This window comes from Tachyglossus aculeatus, chromosome X2 (assembly GCF_015852505.1).
Source record: "Tachyglossus aculeatus isolate mTacAcu1 chromosome X2, mTacAcu1.pri, whole genome shotgun sequence".
NCBI lineage: Eukaryota > Metazoa > Chordata > Mammalia > Monotremata > Tachyglossidae > Tachyglossus > Tachyglossus aculeatus.
The window spans coordinates 28,266,449-28,291,241 of NC_052100.1; the positions used below are offsets into that span (position 1 = coordinate 28,266,449).

A 24,793-nucleotide genomic window follows, 5' to 3' on the forward strand; every position below is an offset into this window, starting at 1 on the left:
AAGTACAATTCAGCAACAAATCCAGCGCTTAGAACAGTGCTTTGCACATAGTAAGCGCTTAATAAATGCCATCATTATTATTATTAAATAGAGACGATCCCTGCCCAACAACGGGCTCACAGAATGAGGGTGCTTGCCGTAAAATGATTTCCATTCTCATGCTCTTTCCATTCCCCGAGAGAGCAGGTATACCACATACTCGGATGATAAGTTGTTCTGATCTTCCTGCGATAGAGAGTAAATCGCAGAGAGGGTGGTATGGTCAGATCAACTCCTGAGGGTGGCTCTTGTTTGGAGTTTTCTTTCTTAATTTAAGGAACTTCCCCCATTAGAGGAGAAACTCCTTGTGGACGGGAAACACTTGGGTTTTTGTTGTGCATCCCAAGCCCATAGAACAGTACATCGCCTTGAATGAGGGCCTAATTAATACCCAAATGGATAATACCTCGCCTTCTGCTTCTTCTGCTACTTATCTGGATACTCTCTAACCACCACCATTAACAAAAGCGTCTAGAAAGAGATGAGATTTTTCCCTCCTTTCTCTTCATCATCATTCGTGAGAGCCCTTTCGAAAGCTAAAATAATTTTGCCTCCCCCCATCTGAAATACATAAAGGATTTTGGACTGGCAGTAGTACTTATCAAGCCCGTGTGTGCAGAACGCTATACTGAGTGCCGTCAGAGAATACCCAGTTGGGAATTAGACAATGGTTCCTGTCACTGGGAGGGTGTGGTGCTCACAGTCTAAATAATTTTAGATAATCTAGAAAGTGATTCGAGCTCTTGGGGGAAATTTTTAGTTTCGATCCAAACTATTAGGATTTTTCAAAAGAGTAGCTTTGCCTCGGTGACAGGGCTTTTATGGGAAAGAGCTCAAATCTGGAATCTGCTAGTTGATCTCTCATAGTGGCTGCCGACAACCATTTCGGAATTAAGCATTAAGCACTGTAGGGTGATAAAGGGAATTTGAGGAACTATGGAGAGAGATTCCAACAATGAAATAACAAGTCGCCTCACTTTTTTGTCAGTCAACCAGTCAGGGGTACTGTGAGCCCTTCTAGACTGTGAGCCCGTTGTTGGGTAGGGACCGTCTCTATATGTTGCCAACTTGTACTTCCCAAGCGCTTAGTACAGTGCTCTGCACACAGTAAGCGCTCAATAAATACGGTTGAATGAATGAATGAATGAATTAAGCCCGAGGAACATCAGGGACTACTTTGCCAAGAGGGAAACCTAAGCACGTAGGCTGGAAAAAGGGAAGCTCACGTTTCGCCGCTAATTTATGTGAATTTATGCATCCTGTAGATCGTATACATTAAAACATGCATTACAGCCAGGTGAATAAATTAAAATGGGTAATGCCTTATCGTGGAATCAGAAAAGCCCATTGGTAGGCTTTCTGACCTATTTTTGCCAGTTCCTCTTTGGTGTTCTTGGAATCTCTGTGTTACTGTAATTGGACCTATCTCCCCTAGTAGATTAATTCATGCATTTATTCATTCGGTCGCATTTACTGAGCGTTCACTGTGGGCAGAGCACTGTACTAAGCACTTGGGAGAGGACAGTACAACAATAAAACAGACACATTCCCTGTCCACAGCGAGTTTACCAGTGCTGTTAGTCTTCCAATCAGTTGTTTAAAGCAATGAAATGAGGATCAGTATCTTCAACAGGCAGATTTCCTTAATACTGGGAATTTGAGGTGGCGAACTGGTTTTTCCAAGGGTTCTCTCTCCCCCCCCCCCTTTTTTTAAAGAGTAAAGCACTTGGGAGAAGATAGTACAGCAATAGAACAGACACATTCCCTGTCCACAACGAGTTTACCAGCGCCGTCAGTCTTCCAATCAGTTGAGTTTAAAGCAATGAAATGAGGATCAGTATCTTCAACAGGCAGATTTCCTTAATACTGGGAATTTGAGGTGGAGAACTGGTTTTTCCAAGGGTTCTCCCCTCCCCTTTTTTTTTTAAAGATTAAAGGGTTCAGAGAAAGCATCACTTGGAAATCAAATGGTAGGCTAGTTGATCTTCCACATCTTCACTTTAATGATGGTGCAGTCCCAGCAAACACCCGGGGCCTTTGGCCAAAGTTGAGAAAGAACTTGCACAATTTTGACGATTTTCAATCGATTGAAACGGAGGAACTGGCCCTTTGTGTTCCATGGGATATTTGCAAGTTTGGTGGAGCGATTGCAGAAGGCCCTTGCGTGTGTTTGAATGTGTATGTGTGTATGTGTGTGTTTTCTCTTTAGAGTCCTGGTAACAGGGCAGTATAAATTTGTGTAACTACAGTTGACTCCACCCTGCCTTTATTCTCCCCCCTCCCCGCAAAAAAAAATCATTCAATATACTCTCTCCTTGACAAGAATAGTATTTAGCTACAGACATCTGGCTAGTTGTTAGTTTTGTTCCAAGTCCTACCTTCCTCCTTAACTGTTAACTGCACCATCTGTTTAATTGTGGCCTGATACCAGCGGAGAGGAAGCCTATCATTTTTCAGTTTGTGAATAGAGGATAAATAAGACATCGCCCGGCCACGGTTAAGCACTTTACAAGCGGTTCAGCCTAACAGTTGGGGCCGGCATTATCTTGCAAAGTCAAAGCAGGAAAGAACATGATATTTCTTGTTGTGTTCTCTTTTATCTCCCCTAAACAAGAACAATGCATTATTAAGGTAATAAGAAGGATTTGCATTCTGGGTGAGTTTCGATGCTATCAGAAATGACTTGGTGTTTGTGGTTTATGTGTGCCGAAGCTCGGAGAGACTCTTCCAATACCACGAGAAAGGGGTATTAGGTTTTCTCGGGTTCTCTTGGGCTTGGAAAATCGGTCGCATGTCAAATTAAAGAGCCGGAGAGCATTTAGTCCCTATAACATTTTCCTTTTCGATTTCTCTTGGTAGTAAAGGCAAGTTTTTTAGTCACAGTGTGACCTCCAGCCATCCTTTGGAAGTAGCTCACCTGAATTTTATTAAATGTATCAGCTTCACATCTGCTGCAGCGGAAAAAAGACAAGGCACGGACCAGAACAGGTAGAGTTGTTATTTGTCCGTGTTTGCCAGGGAAATATTTTACGTGAAGGCTTATATCAGGTTGTCAAGAAAGGAAGAAAATCAAAATAATTAGGAAAGCCAGGCCTTTGGAGTCATTCGTTCATTCAGTCGTATTTATTGAGCGCTTACTTTGTGCAAAGCACTTGGGAGAGTACAGAATAAAAATAAACAGACACATTCCCTGCCAACAACGAGCTTGCAGTCTAGAGGACTTGTCTAGAGGACAGGAAGCAGTGTGGCTCAGTGGAAAGAGCCCGGGCTTGGGAGTCGGGGTCGTGGGTTCTAATCCCGGCTCCGCGCCTTGTCAGCTGTGTGACTTAGGGCAAGTCACTTCACTTCTCTGTGCCTCAGTTGCCTCATCTGTAAAATGGGGATGAAGACTGTGAGCCCCACGTGGAACAACCTGATCACCTTGTATCTCTCCCAGCACTTAGAACAGTGATTGGCACATAGTAAGCGCTTAACTAATACCATCATCATTATTAAATTAAGCAAAGGTGTAGCAGAACAAGCATGGACTGGAGAGTCAGGACACTTGGGTTTTAGTCCGGGATCTGCCTCTTGCCTGTTGCGTGGCCTCAGGTAAATCACATAATGTCCCAGTGCCTCAGTTTTCTCATCTGTAAAACGGGGGCTCAATCCCTGTCCGCCCTCCCCTTGTGGGACAGGGATGGTATTGAGTCAACCTCATTGTATAGTGTGGTGTTTAGCACGTAGGATGCACTCAACAGATACCACTGTTATTATTATTATTATCGTCATCGTAGAAGAAGCCAAAATCTATTTAAAAAAAAGGAATCTCAATTTCTGAGCTTCAGACATAATCGGTCCTCCTCTTCTTCCTCCTCTCTCCTCTTTCTCTTTCCCCTGGTTTTCCTTTTCTTTGAATTTGGCATTGTATACTTTGGATCCTTCCCCTTTCTTTGCATTCCCACACCTAAGCGTATTATACAGTCGCTGCCAACCTTCCTGCCTCCGCCCAATCCGGCTTCTTGACAGCAACAGGGATTAGCTTCCTCATGGTGTCATTTTGATCCTGTCTCTACTCCAGTCATTCAATCCATGGTATTTATTGAGCACTTACAGTGTGCAGAGCACTGTACTAAGCACTTGGGAGAGTACACTACCCAAAAAAGCAGTGGTGTAATCCATCATAATTTTTGTTGAGCACACATACATGGGGAACACTGTCATAAGCCCTTGAGGAGAATACACAGAGACATAATCTTTGCCCTAGAGTTGACAATCTAACTGGGGAGAGAGATGCAAAATTATTTAGTCAGGAGGAGAAAGAGACCAGCCACTACAGTGAAGGAAGTAAGATGAATGAGTGGATAAATAAATGTTTAAAACACAGTCAATGCCGTAGTTTGCCCCGAGTCCATAAATGCTGGGTGGTGGTTGGGAGATTGTAACTTGAGGAAGAAAAAAAAAAAAAAAGAAATTATTGAGGGAGACAGCACTGGAACGGTGGGATTTCACCGGAGATTTCTGTGGGGCTAGTTGTGGTATGGCAGATCCGAAGTGGGAAGGAATTCCAGGCAGGGAAGGGGACTAAATTGGGGAGAGGTGAAAGTAAAGCACTTTGAGATGGTGTTCTCTTGTTTCTGTAACTCCTGTCGAACGTGGATAATTGCTCTAACACAATCACCTTCACCAATCCCTTCTTCTCTAAATCCCTGCATTGCTCTCCTCCATATGTACCCATGAATTAGAATTGCCCGAAATACTGGCATTTTTAAGATTAAAAGGCCATTGTTCTTTACGAATGGGAAACCATCTTTAGGGAAGGACCGTGGCCTAGAAAGACTATGGGCCTGGGACTCAGAAGACCTGGGTTCTAATCCTGACTCTGCTACTTGTCTGCTGTGTGACCTTGGGTAAGCCACGACACTTCTGGCCCTCGGTAACCTTGTAAGCTCGTTATGGGCGGGGAATGTATCAGAATGTAATTCTGTTGTACTCTCCCAAGCACTTAGTACAGTGCTCTGCACATAGTAAGCGCATATTATAAATACAATTGATTGATTGATCTGTAAAATGGGGATTACAAGCCCCTCCCACTGATTTGAACTGTAGATTATCTTGTATATATGTCGGCACTTAATACGGTGCTTGACAAATAGTAAGCACTTAGCAAATACCATAAATATCATTATTCTTATCATTATCTTTAACCAGACGTATTTTGCGTCTTCCCACCCAAATTTTGCAAATATTTTCTGAAGTTAAACTCACCACTAGAGTTCACTAAAACCTTCTAAAACATAAGCAGCTACTGTTAAGTCCTGCGAACTTCAATCGAGCTTGGCTACAGGGCTTTCACAGTTGAATCGTAGGGATTAAAGAGTCAGTCAGACGATCCGTCGAGAGTATTTATTGAGCGCCTGTTTTGTGTACTAAGCGCCCGTGCTTCTTGAAGCAGTTGGGAAGCCGGCGAAAGTGTGACGTCCAAATCCACGTGGCCACACGTGGTCAGGAAGCTGTGTGGCCAAAGGGAAACCGGGAGTCAAGAGACCACGTTTCTCATTCCGTCACTGCCACTTGCCTGTTGGGTGACCTTGGATAAGTCACTTAACGTCTCTGTCCTTGTTTTCTCAGCTATAAAGTGAGGGTTAAATTCCTTTTCTTCTTATTTAGACTGTGAATCCCACGGTGTACTGAGCGTGGCTCAGTGGAAAGAGCCTGGGCTTGGGAATCAGCGGTCATGAGTTCTCATCCCGGCTCCGCCACTTGGCAGCTGTGTGACTTTGGGCAAGTCACTTCTCGGTGCCTCAGTGACCTCATCTGTAAAATGGGGATTAAGACCGTGAGCCCCACGTGGGACAACCTGATCACCTTGTATCTACCCCAGTGCTTAGAATAGTGCTGAGCACATAGTAAGCGCTTAACAAATACCAACATTATTATTATTGTTATTATAGTTGCATCTACCCCAGGGCTTGGCACATAATAATAATTATTATTATTTTGAGGTGTGCTTTAGGAGATGCTCATCAATAAAAAAATAGTGTTGATCACCTCCTGTGCTCGGATAAATGGACCAAGTGCTCAAAAGAGGACAGTAGAATTAGTTTGATTCCCTTCCCTCAAGGAATAATGTTTTGTTATCTGTCTCCCCCTTCTAGACTGTGAGCCCTTTGTTGGGTAGGAACCGTCTCTATATGTTGCCGAGTTGTACTTCCCAAGCGCTTAGTACAGTGCTCTGCACACAGTAAGCGCTCAATAAATACGATTGAATGAATGAATGAATCATTCACTTGTATTTGAGCACTTGCTGTGTGAAGAGCAGTGAACTAACTAAGCGTTTGGAAAGAACATTGCAACAGAGTGGTAGATGCGATCCCTGCACACAAGAGGTGTAAGATCTTACTGTCTAGCGATAGTTTGATATTTAACAGCAACAAAAATGCTAAAAAAAAGGCAAAGGGAAAATGCTAGGTGATAAAAGCCTTAAAACAGTCTAGACAAATACCTTCAGTTTTCACGATAGGCCGCCCCGCCAACTTGATACAATTCTGAATTCACGGGCAAAATTGCATTTCTGACGGCGATCCTTTTGAGAATGTGGCGATGGGAATTGGAAGCGTATTGCCAATATATGGCATCAAATGCGCTCGTTTAAGCTTATTGGTTTCGGTGGTGTTTAAATTGTTTAGTGGGTAAAAGTTTTTCAATACGATTATCAAGGGAGGCAATGAAGCCTCCGTCCTCAGAGAGCTCCAGTCGTCAATCTGTTCTGGCTGATTTATTTATTCATTTTCCTGGAGGAAGGGGCCGGGCCAGATTGTCCCTTGGGACTCCTCCCAGCTCTGTTATTCTAGGGTTCTCAGACGTGGCTAATGATGCTGTTGGGACGCGCCATTTTTGGCCTTAAAAATGACGCTAATTGCCCCTGCACGTTATCACGATTGAAGACTTAATCTCTTCCCCTTTCGAAGTGCTTCTCAAGACAATAATTGAACCTCCCGTATGGCCGGTGCACGAAAGTCTGTGAACATGGAGCGAACCTCCGCAGCTGTTGCTGTGAGGCGATCTTGCCGTTTTCAAGCACTCTACTCGAGGACGGGTTGGGGAAATATCGTTTCTCCGGAATGTCTTCTCTGTTAAAGTCTATCTCCCCCTCTTGTAAGCTCCTTGTGGGCAGGGAATTTGTTCATTCAGTTGTATTTATTGAGCACTTACTGTGTGCAAGCACTGCACTAAGCACTTGGGTGGCAACAGATAGAGACGGTCCCTACCCAACAGCGGGCTCACAGTCTAGAAAGGGGAGACGGAGAACAAAACATATTAACAAAATAAAATAGAATAAATATGTACAAATGAAATAAATAGAGTAATAAGTATATACAAATATATATACATACATGCAGGTGCTGTGGGGAGGGGAAAGAGGTAAGGGGGAGAGGAAGGAGGGGGCTCAGTCTGGGGACTGAGGGACTCAACGCATCTGACCGCCGGCAAGGAACCGAGCGGAGCGGTCTGTCGACGGCTTTTTCAACTCTTTGTCTTTGCTAGGATTTGTCGTTCACTTTGGAGAAAGTTGCGTGATTTTTCAGGTGGGATGGCCCCGGACCTGCCTTACCTGGGCAGGGAGAGCGGAGTGGTCTCAAGTCCGGAGTGTCAGCCCGCCACGGGTTTGAGAAGTTACGCTGGGGCTTAGGGGACTATGTCTCTCGCCCTCTTTGTGTCCTTGTGCTATCACGATCCGATGGATCTTTGTGTCCTTGTGCTACCGTGATCCGATGGATCTTTGTGTCCTTGTGCCATCGTGGTCCGGTGGATTCAGCCATTCCTCACATCGTCCCCAACCGACTGCCCAGTCCCGTAACTGTGTTGTCCCCCTGAGTTCCAGAGAAGCAGCCTGGCTCAGTGGAAAGAGCCCGGGCTTGGGAGTCAGAGGTCGTGGGTTCTAATCCCGGCTCCGCCACGTGCCTGCTGTGTGACCGTGGGCCAGTTCCGTCACTTCTCTGTACCTCGTTCTCTCATCTGTAAAACGGGGATTAAGACTGTGAGCCTCATATGAGACACAAGACAGTGTCCAACCTGATTAATTTGTATCTACCCCAGCCCTTAGAACAGTGCCCGACACATAGTAAGCACAAAGAAGCAGCGTGGCTCAGTGGAAAATGCCCGGGCTTGGGAATCAGAGGTCGTGGGTTCTAATCCCGGCTCCTCCACGCATCTGCTTTGTGACTGTGGGCAAGTCATGTCACTTCTCTGTACCTCAGTTCTCTCATCTGTAAAACGGGGATTAAGACTGTGAGCCTCATATGAGACACAAGACAGTGTCCAACCTGATTAATTTGTATCCACCCCAGCACTTAGAACAGTGCCTGGCACATAGTAAGCACAGAGAAGCAGCGTGGCTCAGTGGAAAGAGCCGGGGCTTGGGAGTCAGAGGTCATGGGTTCTAATCCCGGCTCCGCCACGCGTCTGCTGTGTGACTGTGGGCCAGTCCCGTCACTTCTCTGTACCTCAGTTCTCTCATCTGTAAAACGGGGATTAAGACTGTGAGCCTCATATGAGACACAAGACGGTGTCCAACCTGATTAACTTGTATCTACTCCAGCCCTTAGAACAGTGCCCGGCACATAGTAAGCACAGAGAAGCAGCGTGGCTCAGTGGAAAGAGCCCGGGCTTGGGAGTCAGAGGTCGTGGGTTCTAATCCCGGCTCCGCCACGCGTCTGCTGTGTGACCGTGGGCCAGTCCCGTCACTTCTCTGTACCTCAGTTCTCTCATCTGTAAAACGGGGATTAAGACTGTGAGCCTCATATGAGACACAAGACAGTGTCCAACCTGATTAATTTGTATCCACCCCAGCACTTAGAACAGTGCTTGGCACATAGTAAGCACAGAGAAGCAGCGTGGCTCAGTGGAAAGAGCCGGGGCTTGGGAGTCAGAGGTCATGGGTTCTAATCCCGGCTCCTCCACGCGTCTGCTGTGTGACCGTGGGCCAGTTCCGTCACTTCTCTGTACCTCAGTTCTCTCATCTGTAAAACGGGGATTAAGACTGTGAGCGTCATATGAGACACAAGACGGTGTCCAACCTGATTAATTTGTATCCACCCCAGCACTTAGAACAGTGCCCGGCACATAGTAAGCACAGAGAAGCAACGTGGCTCAGTGGAAAGAGCCCGGGCTTGGGAGTCAGAGGTCCTGGGTTCAAATCCCACCTCTGCCACTTGTCAGCTGTGTGACTCTGGGCAAGTCACTTACCTGCTCTGGGCCCCAGTTCCCTCATCTGTAAAATGGGGATGAAGACTGTGAGCCCCACATGGGACAACCTGATTGCCTTGTAAACTCCCCAGTGCTTAGAACAGTGCTCTGCACATAGTAAGCGCTTAATAAATGCTATTATTATTATTATTAAGTACCATTTTAAAAAAAGAGTCTTATCCTCTATTAATAATGATAGCATTTATTAAGCGCTTACTATGTGCAAAGCACTGTTCTAAGTGCTGGGGAGGTTACAAGGTGATCAGATTGTCCCATGGGGGGCTCACAGTCTTCATCCCCATTTTACAGATGAGGTCACTGAGGCCCAGAGAAGTGAAGTGACTTGCCCAAAGTCACACAGCTGGCAATTGGCAGAGCCGGGATTTCTGACCCAATGCCTCATACCTCTTCTAGATTGTGAGCCCACTGTTGGGTAGGGGCCGTCTCTGTATGTTGCCAACTTGTACTTCCCAAGCGCTTAGTACAGTGCTCTGCACACAGCCAGCGCACAGTCAGCAACATCTAGAGACGGTCCCCACCCCACAGCGTGCTCACAGTCTAGAAGGGGGAGACAGACAACAAAACAAAACATACTAACAAAATAAAATAAATAGAATAGTAAATATGTACAAGGCTAAATATCCCCGTGCCCTTTGGCGCCCAGTTCAGCGGGGGGCTCTTGGCAACTAGGTCTGGGAGGGTAGCGAGGCCTAGTCAAAATAACACAGCTTTGAGAGTTCTGGTCCCGTTCCTGCCACCCATCCGATGTATCTGCTGTGTGACCACTGGCAAGCCGCTTAGCCTCTCTGGGCCTCTGTTTCCCGTTCTGTAAAGCGGGGACTAAAGATCTGTTCTCCCTTCCTGTTGGAATGTGAGCCCTGTGGGATAGAGAAGCAGCGTGGCTCAGTGGAAAGAGCCCGGGCTTTGGAGGCAGAGGTCATGGGTTCCAATCCCGGCTCCACCAATTGTCAGCTGGGTGACCTGGGGCAGGTCACTTCACTTCTCTGTGCCTCAGTGACCTCATCTGTAAAATGGGGATTACGACTGTGAGCCCCCCGTGGGACAACCTGATCACCTTGTAAACTCCCCAGCTCTTAGAGCAGTGCTTTGCACTTAGTAAGCGCTTAATAAATGCCATCATTATTATTATTTTATACAGGGATTGTATCTGATCTAATTATCTTGTGTATCTACCCCAGTGCTTAGCCCAGTGCTCAGCACATAGTAAGCGCTTAATATTAATATTGTTCTCCGTCTCCCCCTTTTAGACTGTGAGCCCACTGTTGGGTAGGGACTGTCTCTATATGTTGCCAACTTGGACTTCCCAAGCGCTTAGTACAGTGCTCTGCACACAATAAGCGCTCAATAAATACGATTGATTGAAACTCCCCCCCCACACACACAAAAAAAAAAACCAAGAAAAAGGCAGCCAACTCTCACTGCGACCTCAACAAAATCCCCTGGTGACTGCATTTGAGAACCAGAGCTCTATTCTCGATTTTACTCAATAGTCAGTGCAGATAATTACACAGTCCCAGATCACAGAGCAGATGTGTTTCGCCTTAGAATTATATTGAAAAAGGTGGGCAAGACTTCAAGGATTTTTGGCAACAGTAACACATTCATTAGCTACATTGTTGGTAATGATAGCTGTTGGTCTATTGCAGGAGTTATTAGCCCAGCCTTCAAAAAGTGAGATTTGGGTGTTGGTGGCAGCTCGTTGTTGGGTTTTGCTTTTTCTGTGGAAAATATTCCCGGAGATTTTATTCTCCGCGGCAAGGGCTAATTATCGAAACCGGCTTTCCTCTGCCCTTTTGCGTCTTGCTCGGTATGGAAATGATCAGATGAATTATAATCTGAATCGGAGCTGAAAAATGTCGATCGAATGCCACTCCTCGCCATTGTTCAGTTTGGTTTTGAAAACCGAGGTGTTTTTAAAAAGCCACCCAGTATTTGCCCTTGTAGCTTGGATTTAGGGAATGGTGGGTGGGGGAACAGGAAAATACAGGGATCACTTCTCCCCACTTTATTGGCTTGGACTCTCCCGAGCACTTAGTACATTGCTCTGCACCCAGGGAGTGCTCATTAAATATCTTTGAACGACTGATAATAATTATTTTGGTACTTGTTCAGTGCTTAATATGTGCCAAACACTGTTCTAAGCGCTGGGGTAGTTACAAGTTCTTCAGGTTGGACACAGTCCCTGTGGGGCTTCCAGTCTTAATCCCCATTTGACAGATGAGGTGACTGAGGCCCAGAGAAGTGAAGTAACTTGCCCAAGGTCCCCCAGCAGACATGTGGAGGATTGGAACCCAGGTCCTTCTGACTACTGGGCCCAGGCTCTTTCCACTAGACGACGCTGCTTCTCGCTCATCAATGTGACCACACATATTTCATCACCAGGAAAAAAATGGAACGTATTTTGGTTTGGGGCATGAAACATACATTTGACCTTTCGATAGTGTCTTTGGGCCTATGGAGAGGGGCTGCCAATTAAAAGATGAGCGAAATAGTGATTTATTTGCATTTCTTGGCATTAAATAAAAAACGGGTCGAGGGAGGGCCTCTTGTTCTGATTTTGAAAGAAAGACCATCATAATAATAATAATGATGGCATTTACTAAGCGCTTTCTATGTGCAAAGCACTGTTCTAAGCACTGAGGAGGTTCCAAGGTGATCAGATTGTCCCACGGGGGGCTCACAGTCTTCATCCCCATTTTACAGTTGAGGTAACTGAGGCCCAGAGCAGTTAAGTGCCCAAAGTCACACAGCTGACAAGTGGTGGAGCCGGGATTTGAACCCATGACCTCCGAGTCCAAAGCTCATGCCCTTTCCACTGACCCACACTGCCTCTCTAATGACTGAAGGCTCCCCATGCTCACGCTTTGATTTTCAAAAATTTTGTTCTCACCTCAGGAAAAAAAAAGTTTTTAGGGGCACTGTATTTTTAAAAGCTGCCCTCACTAAAAATGTGAAGCAGTCGGGTTTGCGGGAAATGACTAAAGATGTCCTCGTACGTCACCCCTGACGCGCAGCTTTATGCAAGCCATCCATCTTTTCGAGCCAGATTTCTGTGGTGGCGACTGACTAGCCGTATTAGCCATGTTGGGAATTAGTGCCCTCTTTATAATCGTCGAATTGGGCCAAGATTCAAGGCATGAGGCAACGTGGAGTTCGAAGCTGGCTGTCAACACCCAGGGAAGACAAGAAAGGCCATGCTGAAAGATTCCTGGTAGTTCTTCGTCTTTCAGCTTGTTTTCTCTCCCTGTCCCCTTGCCCTCTGTGGTTCCGTTCCTTCATTCAGTCAACCGTATTTATTGAGCGCTTCCCGTGTGCAAAGCACTGTACTGAGCACTTGGGAGAGTACAGTCGAACAACAGACAGGCACAATCCTGCGCACAAAGCGGTCACAGTCTAGAGGAAAGACTTCACTGCGGCTGTAGTTGCGATGACCGTTGGGATTTACGAGGAGGAAAGGGAAGAGGCGGAGGAGGGCCAGAAGGACCTGGGTTCTAATCCCGGCTCCGCCATTTGTCTGCTGTGTGACCTGGGGCAAGCCACTTAGCTTCTTCCTCCCTTCAAGGCCCTACTGAGAGGTCACCTCCTCCAGGAGGCCTTCCCAGACTGAGCCCCCTCCTTCCTCTCCCCCTCGTCCCCCTCTCCATCTTACCTCCTTCCCTTCCCGACAGCACCTGTATATATGTATATATGTTTGTACATATTTATTACTCTTTTTATTTATTTTACTTGTACATATCTATTCTATTTCTTTTATTTTGTTAATATGTTTGGTTTTGTTCTCTGTCTCCCCCTTCTAGACTGTGAGCCCACTGTTGGGTAGGGACTGTCTCTATATGTTGCCAACTTGTACTTATCAAGCGCTTAGGTACAGTGCTCTGCACATAGTAAGCGCTCAATAAATGCGATTGATTGATTCTCCGAGCCTCTGTTTCCTCATCTGTAAATGAGGATGGGAACGGGTGGCTTCCTTTTCCAGCCGCAGACCTAGAGAAAGAAAACAATTCTCGTTCTCCCTTGTCCCCTGCCTCCGTCTTCCTGGTCTGAAGGGACAGATTTCATCAAGACCCTTTATATTTCCCAAGCGCTTAGTACAGTGCTCTGCACACAGTAAGCGCTCAATAAATACGATTGATTAAAAAATGGACCTCTGGTTCATTCATTCATTCATTCATTCATTCATTCAATCGTATTTACGGAACGCTTACCGTGTGCAGAGCGCTTGGGAAGTACAAGTTGGCAACATATAGAGACGGTCCCTACCCAACAACGGGCTCACAGTCTAGAAGGGGGAGACAGACAACAAAACAAAACATCTGGACAGGTGTCAAGTCATCAGAATAAATAGAAGTAAAGCTAGATGCACATCACTAACAAATAGAATAGTAAATACGAACAAGTAAAATAAAATAAAGAATAGGTTGCCTATTCTTGGTCAGCCGACGAAGGTAAAAGGACGTTTGCGGGTTCGCCGCCGTTCACCCTCAAAAAGCGGCTTAGCCTAGTTCGCCTGATTTAGAATCTCCTATTTCATTGGTTTTGAATTTCTGTTAGTGCCGATTTAAAAACACGCTAGCAGCGTGCTTTGGCAACGAAAGCTGTTTGGCATATTATTTGCATGGCAACTACTTCCTTGTTTTTCTTGTGGCTAGATGAATTAATGAATGAATGAATGATGGCATTTATTAAGTGCTTACTGTGTGCAAAGCACCGTTCTAAGCACTGGGGAGGTTACAAGGTGATCAGGTTGTCCCACGGGGGGCTCGCAGTCTTAATCCCCATTTTACAGAAGAGGGAACTGAGGCACAGGGAAGTGAAGTGACTTGCCCCAAGTCACACAGCTGTGCACACAGTAAGCGCTCAATAAATACGATTTAATGAATGACAAGTGGCAGAGCCGGGATTTGAACTCATGACCTCTGACTCCAAACCCGGGCTCTTTCTACTGAGCCAAGCTGCTTCTCTGTGAATGATGATATGAGATGAGTTAGATGAGAGTCAGGAACCCGAAAAGGACGCATTTCCCACTTTCCCTTGAGCCGGAGTCGCTCCGTGGATTTTTCCATACTCTCTTGGGCTTGTTATCGAGAGGGCGTGATCTGAAGTCGGGCTTCGGCCGAAGAAGTAATCATTCCTTTTTGACCCGGTGCAAGAATCAAGTTCCTGCAGGATCTCTGGTTAAAAGATAAGTATCAATGTAGTATCAGAGAAGCAGCGTGGTTCAGTGGAAAGAGCCCAGGCTTTGGAGTCAGAGGTCACGGGTTCAAATCCCGGCTCTGCCAATTGTCAGCTGTGGGACTTTGGGCAAGTCACTTCACTTCTCTGGGCCTCAGTGACCTCATCTGTAAAATGGGGATTAAGACCGTGAGCCTCCCGTGGGACAACCTGATCACCTTGTAACCTCCCCAGCGCTTAGAACAATACTTTGCACATAGTAAGCGCTTAATAAATGCCATCATTATTATTATTATTACAGTATTCTGGAGTGTAACCATGCTAGAGGAAGGGAAAGGGCCTGATTAAAATGCTCTCTGCCTCCCTTCTTCCCAACCAGAAAAACCCAAGGTCGTTTCTTCAGTTCTCAGTGGCAGTCAGGTATCTTTAAGGCAGTCAGTCAATCCGTGGTATTTTCTGAGCACTCACTATGTGCAGAGCACTGTACTTAGCACTTGGGAGAGGACAATGCAGTCTGGAGTTGGTAGTCAGCAACTTTAACCTTAGTACAGTGCTCTGCACACAGTAAGCGCTCAGTAAATACGATTGATTAACCACAAGGCCCTTTCAGTTGAAGACAGTGGTAGTCATTAAAATCACTTTGTGCTGTGGACATTCATTCATTCATTCAGTCGTATTTAATTAGCGCTTACTGGGTGCAGAGCACTGTACTTAGCACTTGGGAGAGGACAATGCAGTCTGGAGTTGGTAGTCACCAACCTTAATCACAAGGCCCTCTCAGTCGGAGACAGTGGTAGTCATTAAAATCACTTTGTGCTATGGACATTCATTCATTCAATCATATTTAATAAGCGTTTACTGGGTGCAGAGCACTGTACTAAGCGCTTGGGAAGTACAAGTCGGCAACATATAGAGACGGTCCCTACCCAACAACGGGCTCATGAGGTCTGTGGGGCAGAGGGAGGAGTGAATAAGAGGGTGCAAATAATAACAATGATGGCCTTTATTAAGCGCTTACTATGTGCAAAGCACTGTTCTAAGCACGGGGGAGGTTACAAGACGATCAGGTTGTCCCACGGGGGGCTCACAGTCTTCATCCCCATTTTCCAGATGAGGGAACTGAGGCCCAGAGAAGTGTCCGCCACAGGTGACAAGTGGCGGAGCCGGGATTTGAACCCCGGACCCCGGCTCCACAGCCCGGGCTGTTTCCACTGAGCCACGCTGCTTGCAGATCCAGTTGCAAGGGCGATGGAGAAGAGGAAATGAGGGCTTAGTCGGGGAAGGCTTCCTGGAGGAGATGGGCCTTCAATAAGGCTTTGAAGGCAGGGAGAGGGGTGGCCTGTCCAATGTGGAAGAGGATGCCAGAGTGCTAACCAAGAGCTCGCTCCCAAAAAGTCCCCCGTTACACCGTTCCCCAAACTTCTGCCAGCCGAAGCGGAATGCCGACTACGTAAAGGTTTTGAGTGAGAAGCCGCCGCCAACCCCCTTTTTCATTTCAGATAATCCCTCCGGAGAGCTCCCCGTGGGCCTAACGCAATATTGTCGCGAGATCCAATTGTGCCTTTGTCTCTTCCATCTTCCAGAAAATGCCGCAGAAGCAGATTTGTGGTTGCTGAACAGTTGCACGGTAAAAAGCCCAGCAGAAGACCACTTCAGAAATTCAATTAAGTAAGTTGGAATTTTTTTTTATCTATTTTTCCCCCCCAAAGGCACACCGGAACAGTTATCAGGGAATGATTTCGGTTCCACACGATACCCATTTTTCAATATGAATGTAAAGCCTCCTTTTCAGGTTTGGAGAGTGTTTGAGTTTGACATTTATAACACATCATACTGGTCTAAAGTCATGCATCTGAAATCGGGCCCGATTTCAGGACCTGGGTTCTAATCCTGGCTCCGCCACTGGTCTGCTGTGTGACCTCTTGGCTTCTTCTGTCATCATCATCATCATCATCATCATCAATCGTATTTATTGAGCACTTACTATGTGCAGAGCACTGTACTAAGCGCTTGGGAAGTACAAATTGGCAACATATAGAGACAGTCCCTACCCAACAGTGGGCTCACAGTCTAAAAGGGGGAGACAGAGAACAAAACCAAACATACTAACAAAATAAAATAAAATAAATTCTTCTAGACTGTGAGCCGCTGTTGGGTAGGGACCGTCTCTATAGGTTGCAAACTTGTACTTCCCAAGCGCTCAGTACAGTGCTCTGCACACAGTAAGCACTCAATAAATACGACTGAATGAATGAGTGAATGACCTCAGGCAAGTTGCTTCACTTCTCTGGGCCTCAGTTGCCTCATCTGTAAAATGGGGATTTAGACTGTGAGCCCCCATGTGGGACAGGGACTGTGTCTAAACTGTTCAGTCTGACTCTACCCCCAGTACAGTGCCTCGGAAATAGACCGCGCTTAGCAAATTCCATAAAAAAAGCAGTTCATAATTGTCTGCAGGACTCTGCTGACGAGCTTAATAGGTAAAGTAATTGAGATACTACAGTGCCTTAATAGTGATGGCATTTATTAAGCGCTTACTATGTGCAAAGCACTGTTCTAAGCGCTGGGGAGGTTACAAGATGATCAGGTGGTCCCACGTGGGGCTCACAGTCTTCATCCCCATTTTACAGATGAGGTAACTGAGGCACAGAGAAGTTAAGTGGCTTGCCCAAAGTCACATAGCTGACAATTGGCGGAGCCGGGATTCGAACTCATGACTTCTGGCTCCAAAGCCCGTGCCCTTTCCACTGAGCCACGCTGCTTCTCTAGACCTTAGACCTTGCCTTAGACCCCTCTAGGATTTTTGATGATATTCGTGGCCCACTGGTGTGTTTTCTAGTGGACCAGAAGTGTGCTCTGGGTTCTTTGTCGTAAGAGGGGGTGGTCTGAGGAAGAAGTCTGGGATTAGAACCCACGACCTTTCACTTCCAAGCCCATGCTCTTTCCATTCATTCATTCATTCATTCAATCGTATTTATTGAGCACTTACTGTGTGCAGAGCACTGTACTAAGCGCTTGGGAAGTCCAAGTTGGCAACATATAGAGCCGGTCCCTACCCAGCAGCGGGCTCACAGTCTAGAAGGGGGAGGCAGACAACAAAAGAAAACATGTGGACAGGTGTCAAGTCATCAAAATAAATAGAAATAAAGCTAGATGCACCTCCCTCATTAATAGGATAGTGAATATGTACAAGCAAAAAAGTAAAACACGCTGCTTCATCTCTACCCTAGTGCTTAGAACAGTTCTTGACACATAGTAAGCACTTTATGAGTACCGTTATTATAGAATTATTCGATTTCTGCTTTAGTTTAAAAACCAATAAAAGAAGTTCGAGGAGTCAGGTTGTGAAACCCTCTCTGGGAGCTATAACATCTTTTTTTAAAAAAAAAATCAGTGTTTTGCATATTTTATGATGGCTGTTAATTGAACGGGAGTTTTGCTGGGCCATTTTAAGCCAGCTGCTAAGTGAAAGAGGTTAGTGTATTATGCTCTGGCAACAGCTGGCTGATAGCACCGACTACTTACGTAATTAAATATATGTGTTGGCTCTTGTCCTAATAACTCGGGAGATGGAGGCCCAAGAAAGCATGTAGAAACTTGCTGTAGCAGGATTAAAGCAGAAATCAACATGATATAAACCCGCCTTCGCAGCCTAGAGTGACTTCCTTTTGTTTTCCTCCTGAAGCACCGTCAACTCGGGCTTAATACGAGTATTGATTAAACAGCCTCAACAGCACATGTAAAAAAAAAACACTTGTCTCTTCCTGAGAGCCATAAAAGCATCTCCTTTCATACTTTGGAAAGCAATGATGGATTGCTTGAAGTTGCAAGTGGTCGAGAAAACGGGAGAAAAACACAGCCAGGCGCGTGAAAAGTTCAAGACAGTGATCTTTTAATGAAAAAAAGCAGGGGCCCGGGGAAATCAATCAATCAGACATATTTATTGAGTGCTTACTGTGTGCAGAGCACTGTACTAAGCGCTTGGGAAGTACAAGTTGGCAACATATAGAAACAGTCCCTACCCAACAGTGGGCTCACCGTCTTAATCCCCATTTTCCAGATGAGGGAACTGAGGCCCAGAGAAGGGAAGTGACTTGCCCAAAGTCACACAGCTGACAAGGGGGCGGAGCCGGGATTTGAACCCATGACCTCTGACTCCAAAGCCCGGGCTCTCTCCACTGAGCCACGCTGAAGTGACTTGCCGCAACTGACATGGGACGGAGCCGGGATTAGAACCCAGGTCCTTCCGTCTCCCAGGCCTGTGCTGTTTCCACTAAGCGACGCTGCTTCTCATCCTGGCGTCGGGGAAATTCCCTGTGGTTTCAGGGAGGGAAAATAATAGGAAGAGACAGAAAACTCCCCAATCATCATCAATCGTATTTATTGAGCGCTTACTGTGTGCAGAGCACTGTGTGTGTATATATATATTTATTGAATATATATATATAATATATATATATAGACAGTCCCTGCCCAACAGTGGGCTCACACCCTTTGAAAGGTAGAGCCAAAGAGATAAATCCGATGAGAAGGGACGGTTACCACTGAAGTAAGCAAACGTTATGCATTTAGTTGGGTTACCGAGCTGAGTAGTTTTGCCCTTTTCCTGTTTCCCTTTGCGGTGGCGTGTGTCTTTGGATTCAGAGGTCATGGGTTCAAATCCTGGCCCTGCCAATTGTCAGCTGTGTTACGTTGGGCAAGTCACTTCACTTCTCTGGGCCTCCGTTCCCTCATCTGTGAAATGGGGATTAAGACTGTGAGCCCCCCAAGGGATAACCTGATCACCTTGTAACCTCCCCAGCGCTTAGAACATCATCATCATCAGTCGTATTTATTGAGCGCTTACTGTGTGCAGAGCACTGTACTAAGCGCTTGGGAAGTACAAATTGGCAACATATAGAGACAGTCCCTACCCAACAGTGGGCTCACAGTCTAAAAGAACAGTGCTTTGCACATAGTAAGCGCTTAATAAATGCCATCATTATTATTATTATTGTGTGTAGTACAGTCATATGGGAAGAAGATCCTCTCTTTCTGTTGTTTTGGACTCTCCCAAGTGCCTAATACAGTGCTGTGCATATAGTAAGCACTCAATAAATACCTCTGATCGATTGATTAATTATCTTTCCTTGGAGGGTGGATTGGAATGTTTATTGTTATGTGGAACTCTCCCAAGCGCTTAGTACAGTGCTTCGCACACAGTAAGTGCCCTGTAAATACGACTGAATGAACGAATAGGTGTTGGGGGTAAAAAAAGAAACAAAAAGGCCAGCTGACCTGTGGGTTTTATATTGGTGAATTTGAGAGACTGTCCAGACTCCCTATCTGGAGGAAGGTTTACCTAAGAGAAGCAGCGTGGCTCAGTGGAAAGAGCCCAGGCTTTGGAGTCAAGGGTCATGGGTTCAAATCCCGACTCCGCCAACTGTCAGCTGTGTGACTTTGGTCAAGTTACTTCACTTCTCTGGGCCTCAGTTCCCCTATCTGTAAAATGGGGATTAAGATTGTGAGCCCCACGTGGGGCAACCTGATCACATTGTATCCCCCCAGCGCTTAGAACAGTGCTTTGCACATAGTAAGCGCTAAACAAATACCATCATTATTATTATTATTATTTTTAGATTCTGAGTTTCCATACCTGAAATCGAACAGTCTCCCTGGGATACTTGAGAAACCCGAATTGGTATATGAACCTGTTCCTCGCTGTGAAGTTGACGCAAGCCAAACCCGCCCATCTCGAGAGTTGGGGGCACGTCCCTCTCGGGCCGGGGAATCCGAAAGACCCGGGTTCTAATCCTGGCGTCCCCACTTGTCCGCTGCGTCACGTCACTTCACTTCTCTGGGCCTCAGTTACCTCGTCTGTCAAATAGGGGTTAAGACCGCGAGCCCCACGTGGGATGTGGGCTGGGTCCAACCGGATCTTCTTGTGTGTATTCCAGCGCTTAGTACAGTGCCTGACGCATAATAAGCGCTTAACAAATATCATAAAAAATAGCATTAAGGTAAACCTTAATCTCTTCCCTCTCCACACGGCCACCGCAATGGTTTTGTCAAGCCCTTTCTTCCTAGAGCCGCCCGTCAAAGAGGCATTGTGTCTTTATAAGCTTTAAAATTCACACTGAAAGGCTCCGAGATCCCACCCGATTTCAGCCTTGCCTCCTTGGATTTTGCAATGGAGTGTCGCCCGGTGCCAAACTGGCACAGCAGTTCCTCTTATTTATTGTGCGCCCGGGACTTGGGCTTTATTCTGCTGGTTTGCAGGATCGTTTCACCCGATTCCGGATTTACAGTGTCACGGGAGACTTCTTTCCTTGGCAGTTGCGTGCAACCTATCAGTTGTATTTATTGAGCACCTCCTGTGTGCCGAGCACTGAACTAAGCGCTTCCCCTCCGTCCGAAGCTTTCTACGGGCTTTCTTGTGTGAGCGTGCCTCTTCTCCTCCTCCTCTCCACTGCTCAGACCTTCCCAGAGCAGGGCGTTGGAGGCCGCGTCTGGACTGTAAGCTCGTCCTCTAGACTGTAAGCTTGTTAGGGGCAGGGATTTGGTCTGTTTTTGGTTGCCTTTTAATAAAAATTATAGTAGTAATAATAATTAGGGTATTCAAGTGCCTACCATGTGCCAAGCCCTGATCTAAGAGAAGCAGCGTGGCTCAGTGGAAAGAGCCCGGGCTTTGGAGTCAGAGATCATGGGTTCAAATCCCAGCGCCGCCAACCGTGTGACTTTGGGCAAGTCACTTCACTTCTCTGGGCCTCTGTTACCTCATCTGTAAAATGGGGATTAAAACTGTGAGCCCCCTCCCGGACAACCTAATCACCTTGTAATTGTAAGCGCTTAGAACAGTGCTTTGCACATAGTAAGCGCTTAACATATACTGTCATTATTATTATTATTATCTAAGCGCTGAGAAGGAGGACTGTGGCATAGAGAAGTTAAGTGACTTACCCAAGGTCACACAGCAAGCAGTTGGGGAGCAGGATTAGAAGCCAGGTCCTCCAACTCCTAAATCTGTGCTCTTTCCACTATAGTATTTTTTTAAGCTCTTACTATGTGCCAAGCACTGTACTAAGCACTGGGGTAGATACAAGATTATTCATTCATTCATTCATTCAGTCAGTCATATTTATTGAATGAATTGCGTGGCTCAGTGGAAAGAGTGTGGGTCCAGCGCTTAGAACAGTGCTCTGCACATAGCGCTTAACAAATCATCATCATCATCATCATCAATCGTATTTATTGAGCGCTTACTGTGTGCAGAGCACTGTACTAAGTGCTTAGGAAGTACAAGTTGGCAACATATAGAGACAGTCCCTACCCAACAGTGGGCTCACAGTCTAAAAGGGGGAGACAAAACCAAGCATACTAACAAAATAAAATAAATAGAATAGATATGTACAAGTAAAATAAATAAATAGAGTAATGAAGATGTACAAACATATAAATATATATACATACATATACATATATATATACATATATACAATGCCATCATTGTTATTGTTGAGTCAGAGGTCATGGGTTCAAATCCCAGCTCCGCCACTTGTCAGCTGTGTGACCTTGGGCAAGCCACTTAACTTCTCTGTGCCTCAGTGACCTCATCTGTAAAATGGGGATTAAGACTGTGAGCCCCAAGTGGGAAAACCTGATCACCTTGTATCCCCCCCACAGTGCTTAGAACAGTGCTTTTCACATAGTAAATGCTTAACAAATACCACCATTATTATTATTATTATTCTTATTGAGCACTTATTGTGTTCAGAGCACTGTACTAAGTGCTTGGGAAGTCCAAGTTGGCAACATATAGAGACGGTCCCTACCTAACAGTGGGCTCACAGTCTACAAGGGGGAGACAGACAACAAAACAAAACATATTAACAAAATAAAATGAATAGAATAAATATGCACAAATGAAATAAATAAATAAATAGAGTAATAAATACGTACAAACATATATAAGGTTATCAGGTTGTCCCACGTGGGGCTCACAGTCTTAATGCCCATTTTTACAGGTGAGGTCACTGAAGCACAGAGAAGTTATTATTATTATTGTGGTATTTGTTAAGCACTTACTATGTGCAAAGCACTGTTCTAAGCGCTGGGGGGGAATACAAGATGATCAAGTTGTCCCACGGGGGGCTCACAGTCTTAACCCCCATTTTATTATGATTATTATTGTGGTATTTGTTAAGTGCTTACTATGTGCCAAGCACTATTCTAAGCTCTGGGGGGGATACAAGGTGATCAGGTTGTCCCCCGGGGGGCTTCCAGTCTTCACCCCTATTTTACAGATGAGGGAACTGAGGCCCAGAGAAGTGAAGCGACTTGCCCAAGGTCACCCAGCTGAGAAGTGGCAGAGCCGGGATTTGAACCCAGGACCTCCGACTCCCAAGCCTGCGCTCTTTCCACTGAGCCTCCCCTTGTGTCCGAGCGATTGACTGGGGCTCCGGACGACGGAGTCAATAAGAGGCTTGCCCGAGGTCACACAGCCGACAAGCGGCAGAGCCGGGATTAGAACCCACGACCTCTAACAGAGTGCTCTGCACACAGTAAGCACTCAATAAATGCGAATTGACCGACCGAGCCGATGAGGGACGGCAACCTCCGCAGCTCCTTCAAGCCGACCGTGGATTTTGAGAGTCAGAGACTGGTTTCCCCTCAGGGTGCTCCGTCCACCAATCTGTTGCTTCTGCTCAATCAATCAATCATATTTATTGAGCTCTTAATGTGTGCAGAGCACTGTACTAAGCGCTTGGGAAGTACAACTCCCCTCTTAACCTTTCATTTACCTGCTTTATGAGTTGCTTCTGCTCAATCAATCAATCAGTCAATCAGTCGTATTTGTTGAGCGCTTACTGTGTGCAGAGCACTGTACTAAGCGATTGGGAAGTACAACTCCCCTCTTAACCTTTCATTTCCCTGCTTTTTCATTTCCCTGCTCCTCCAGGAGGCCTCCTCCTCCAGGAGGCCTTCCCAGACTGAGCCCCTTCCTTCCTCTCCCCCTCGTCTCCCTCTCCATCCCCCCCATCTTACCTCCTTCCCTTCCCCACAGCACCTGTATATATGGATATATGTTTGTACGTATTTATTACTCTATTTATTTGTTTTACTTGTCCATATCTATCCTATTTATTTTATTTTGTTAGTATGTATGGTTTTGTTCTCTGTCTCCCCCTTTTAGACTGTGGGCCCACTGTTGGGTAGGGACTGTCTCTAGATGTTGCCAATTTGTACTTCCCAAGCACTTAGTCCAGTGCTCTGCACATAGTAAGCGCTCAATAAATACGATTGATGATGATGATGATGATTTATGAGATTATGCAGTTCCTCTCCAGGATCACCTCAGGACGCCTCGCCTGCCGCGATTAAGCTCTGCAAACACTCTGGGCGCGCGGAGTTGGTCAATAGCAGAAAATGTGATGCCCCAAAGAGCGAAACGGGACAGGACACGGGGGGCGGAGGGGCGACTTCAAAAGGGGAAGGAACAAGGGGGGAAACGAACAAAAAGTCGAGAAATTATTTTGGGCCCGCGGGCCGCACCGTTGGGTGATAATCCAGTGTCGGGAAGGGTGAATTACGGAGCCTGGGGGAACATCCATTTCTGCTGCCTGCAGTGGGCCGGACCAGGAAGCTGCTGATTATTTGCAGATGGATCTAATGATAATAATTATTATTACTGCGGCATTTGTTGAGCGTTTATGCCAAGCGCGAGGGTAGGTAATGGGGTAGTGATCGCGGACAAACAGCCCATCCTTTGTGGGCCCCACAGACTCCAGGCTCGCATCTCCTCCTGCCTTCAGGACATCTCCATCTGGATGTCCGCTCGCCACCTAAAGCTCAACATGTCGAAGACTGAGCTCCTTGTCTTCCCTCCCAAACCTTGTCCTCTCCCTGACTTTCCCATCTCTGTTGACGGCACTACCATCCTTCCCGTCTCACAAGCCCGCAACCTCGGTGTCATCCTCGACTCCGCTCTCTCATTCACCCCTCACATCCAAGCCGTCACCAAAACCTGCCGGTCTCAGCTCCGCAACATTGCCAAGATCCGCCCTTTCCTCTCCATCCAAACCGCTACCCTGCTAATTCAAGCTCTCATCCTATCCCGTCTGGACTACTGCACTAGCCTTCTCTCTGATCTCCCATCCTCGTGTCTCTCTCCACTTCAATCCATACTTCATGCTGCTGCCCGGATTATCTTTGTCCAGAAACGCTCTGGACATATCACTCCCCTCCTCAAAAACCTCCAATGGCTACCGATCAATCTGCGCATCAGGCAGAAACTCCTCACCCTGGGCTTCAAGGCTGTCCATCACCTCGCCCCCTCCTACCTCACCTCCCTTCT

General features: G+C 46.3%; 1 protein-coding gene across 1 annotated transcript in view; it reads left to right on the plus strand.

The window, feature by feature from the left end:
- Positions 1 to 24,793, plus strand: part of CDKAL1 (CDK5 regulatory subunit associated protein 1 like 1) — a 340,204-nt gene that overhangs the window by 43,739 nt on the left and 271,672 nt on the right. Inside the window, exon 5 of the mRNA XM_038770667.1 lies at positions 16,044 to 16,128. Within this exon, the coding sequence (XP_038626595.1) occupies positions 16,044 to 16,128 (85 nt within the window). The remainder of the gene's footprint in view (positions 1 to 16,043; positions 16,129 to 24,793) is intronic.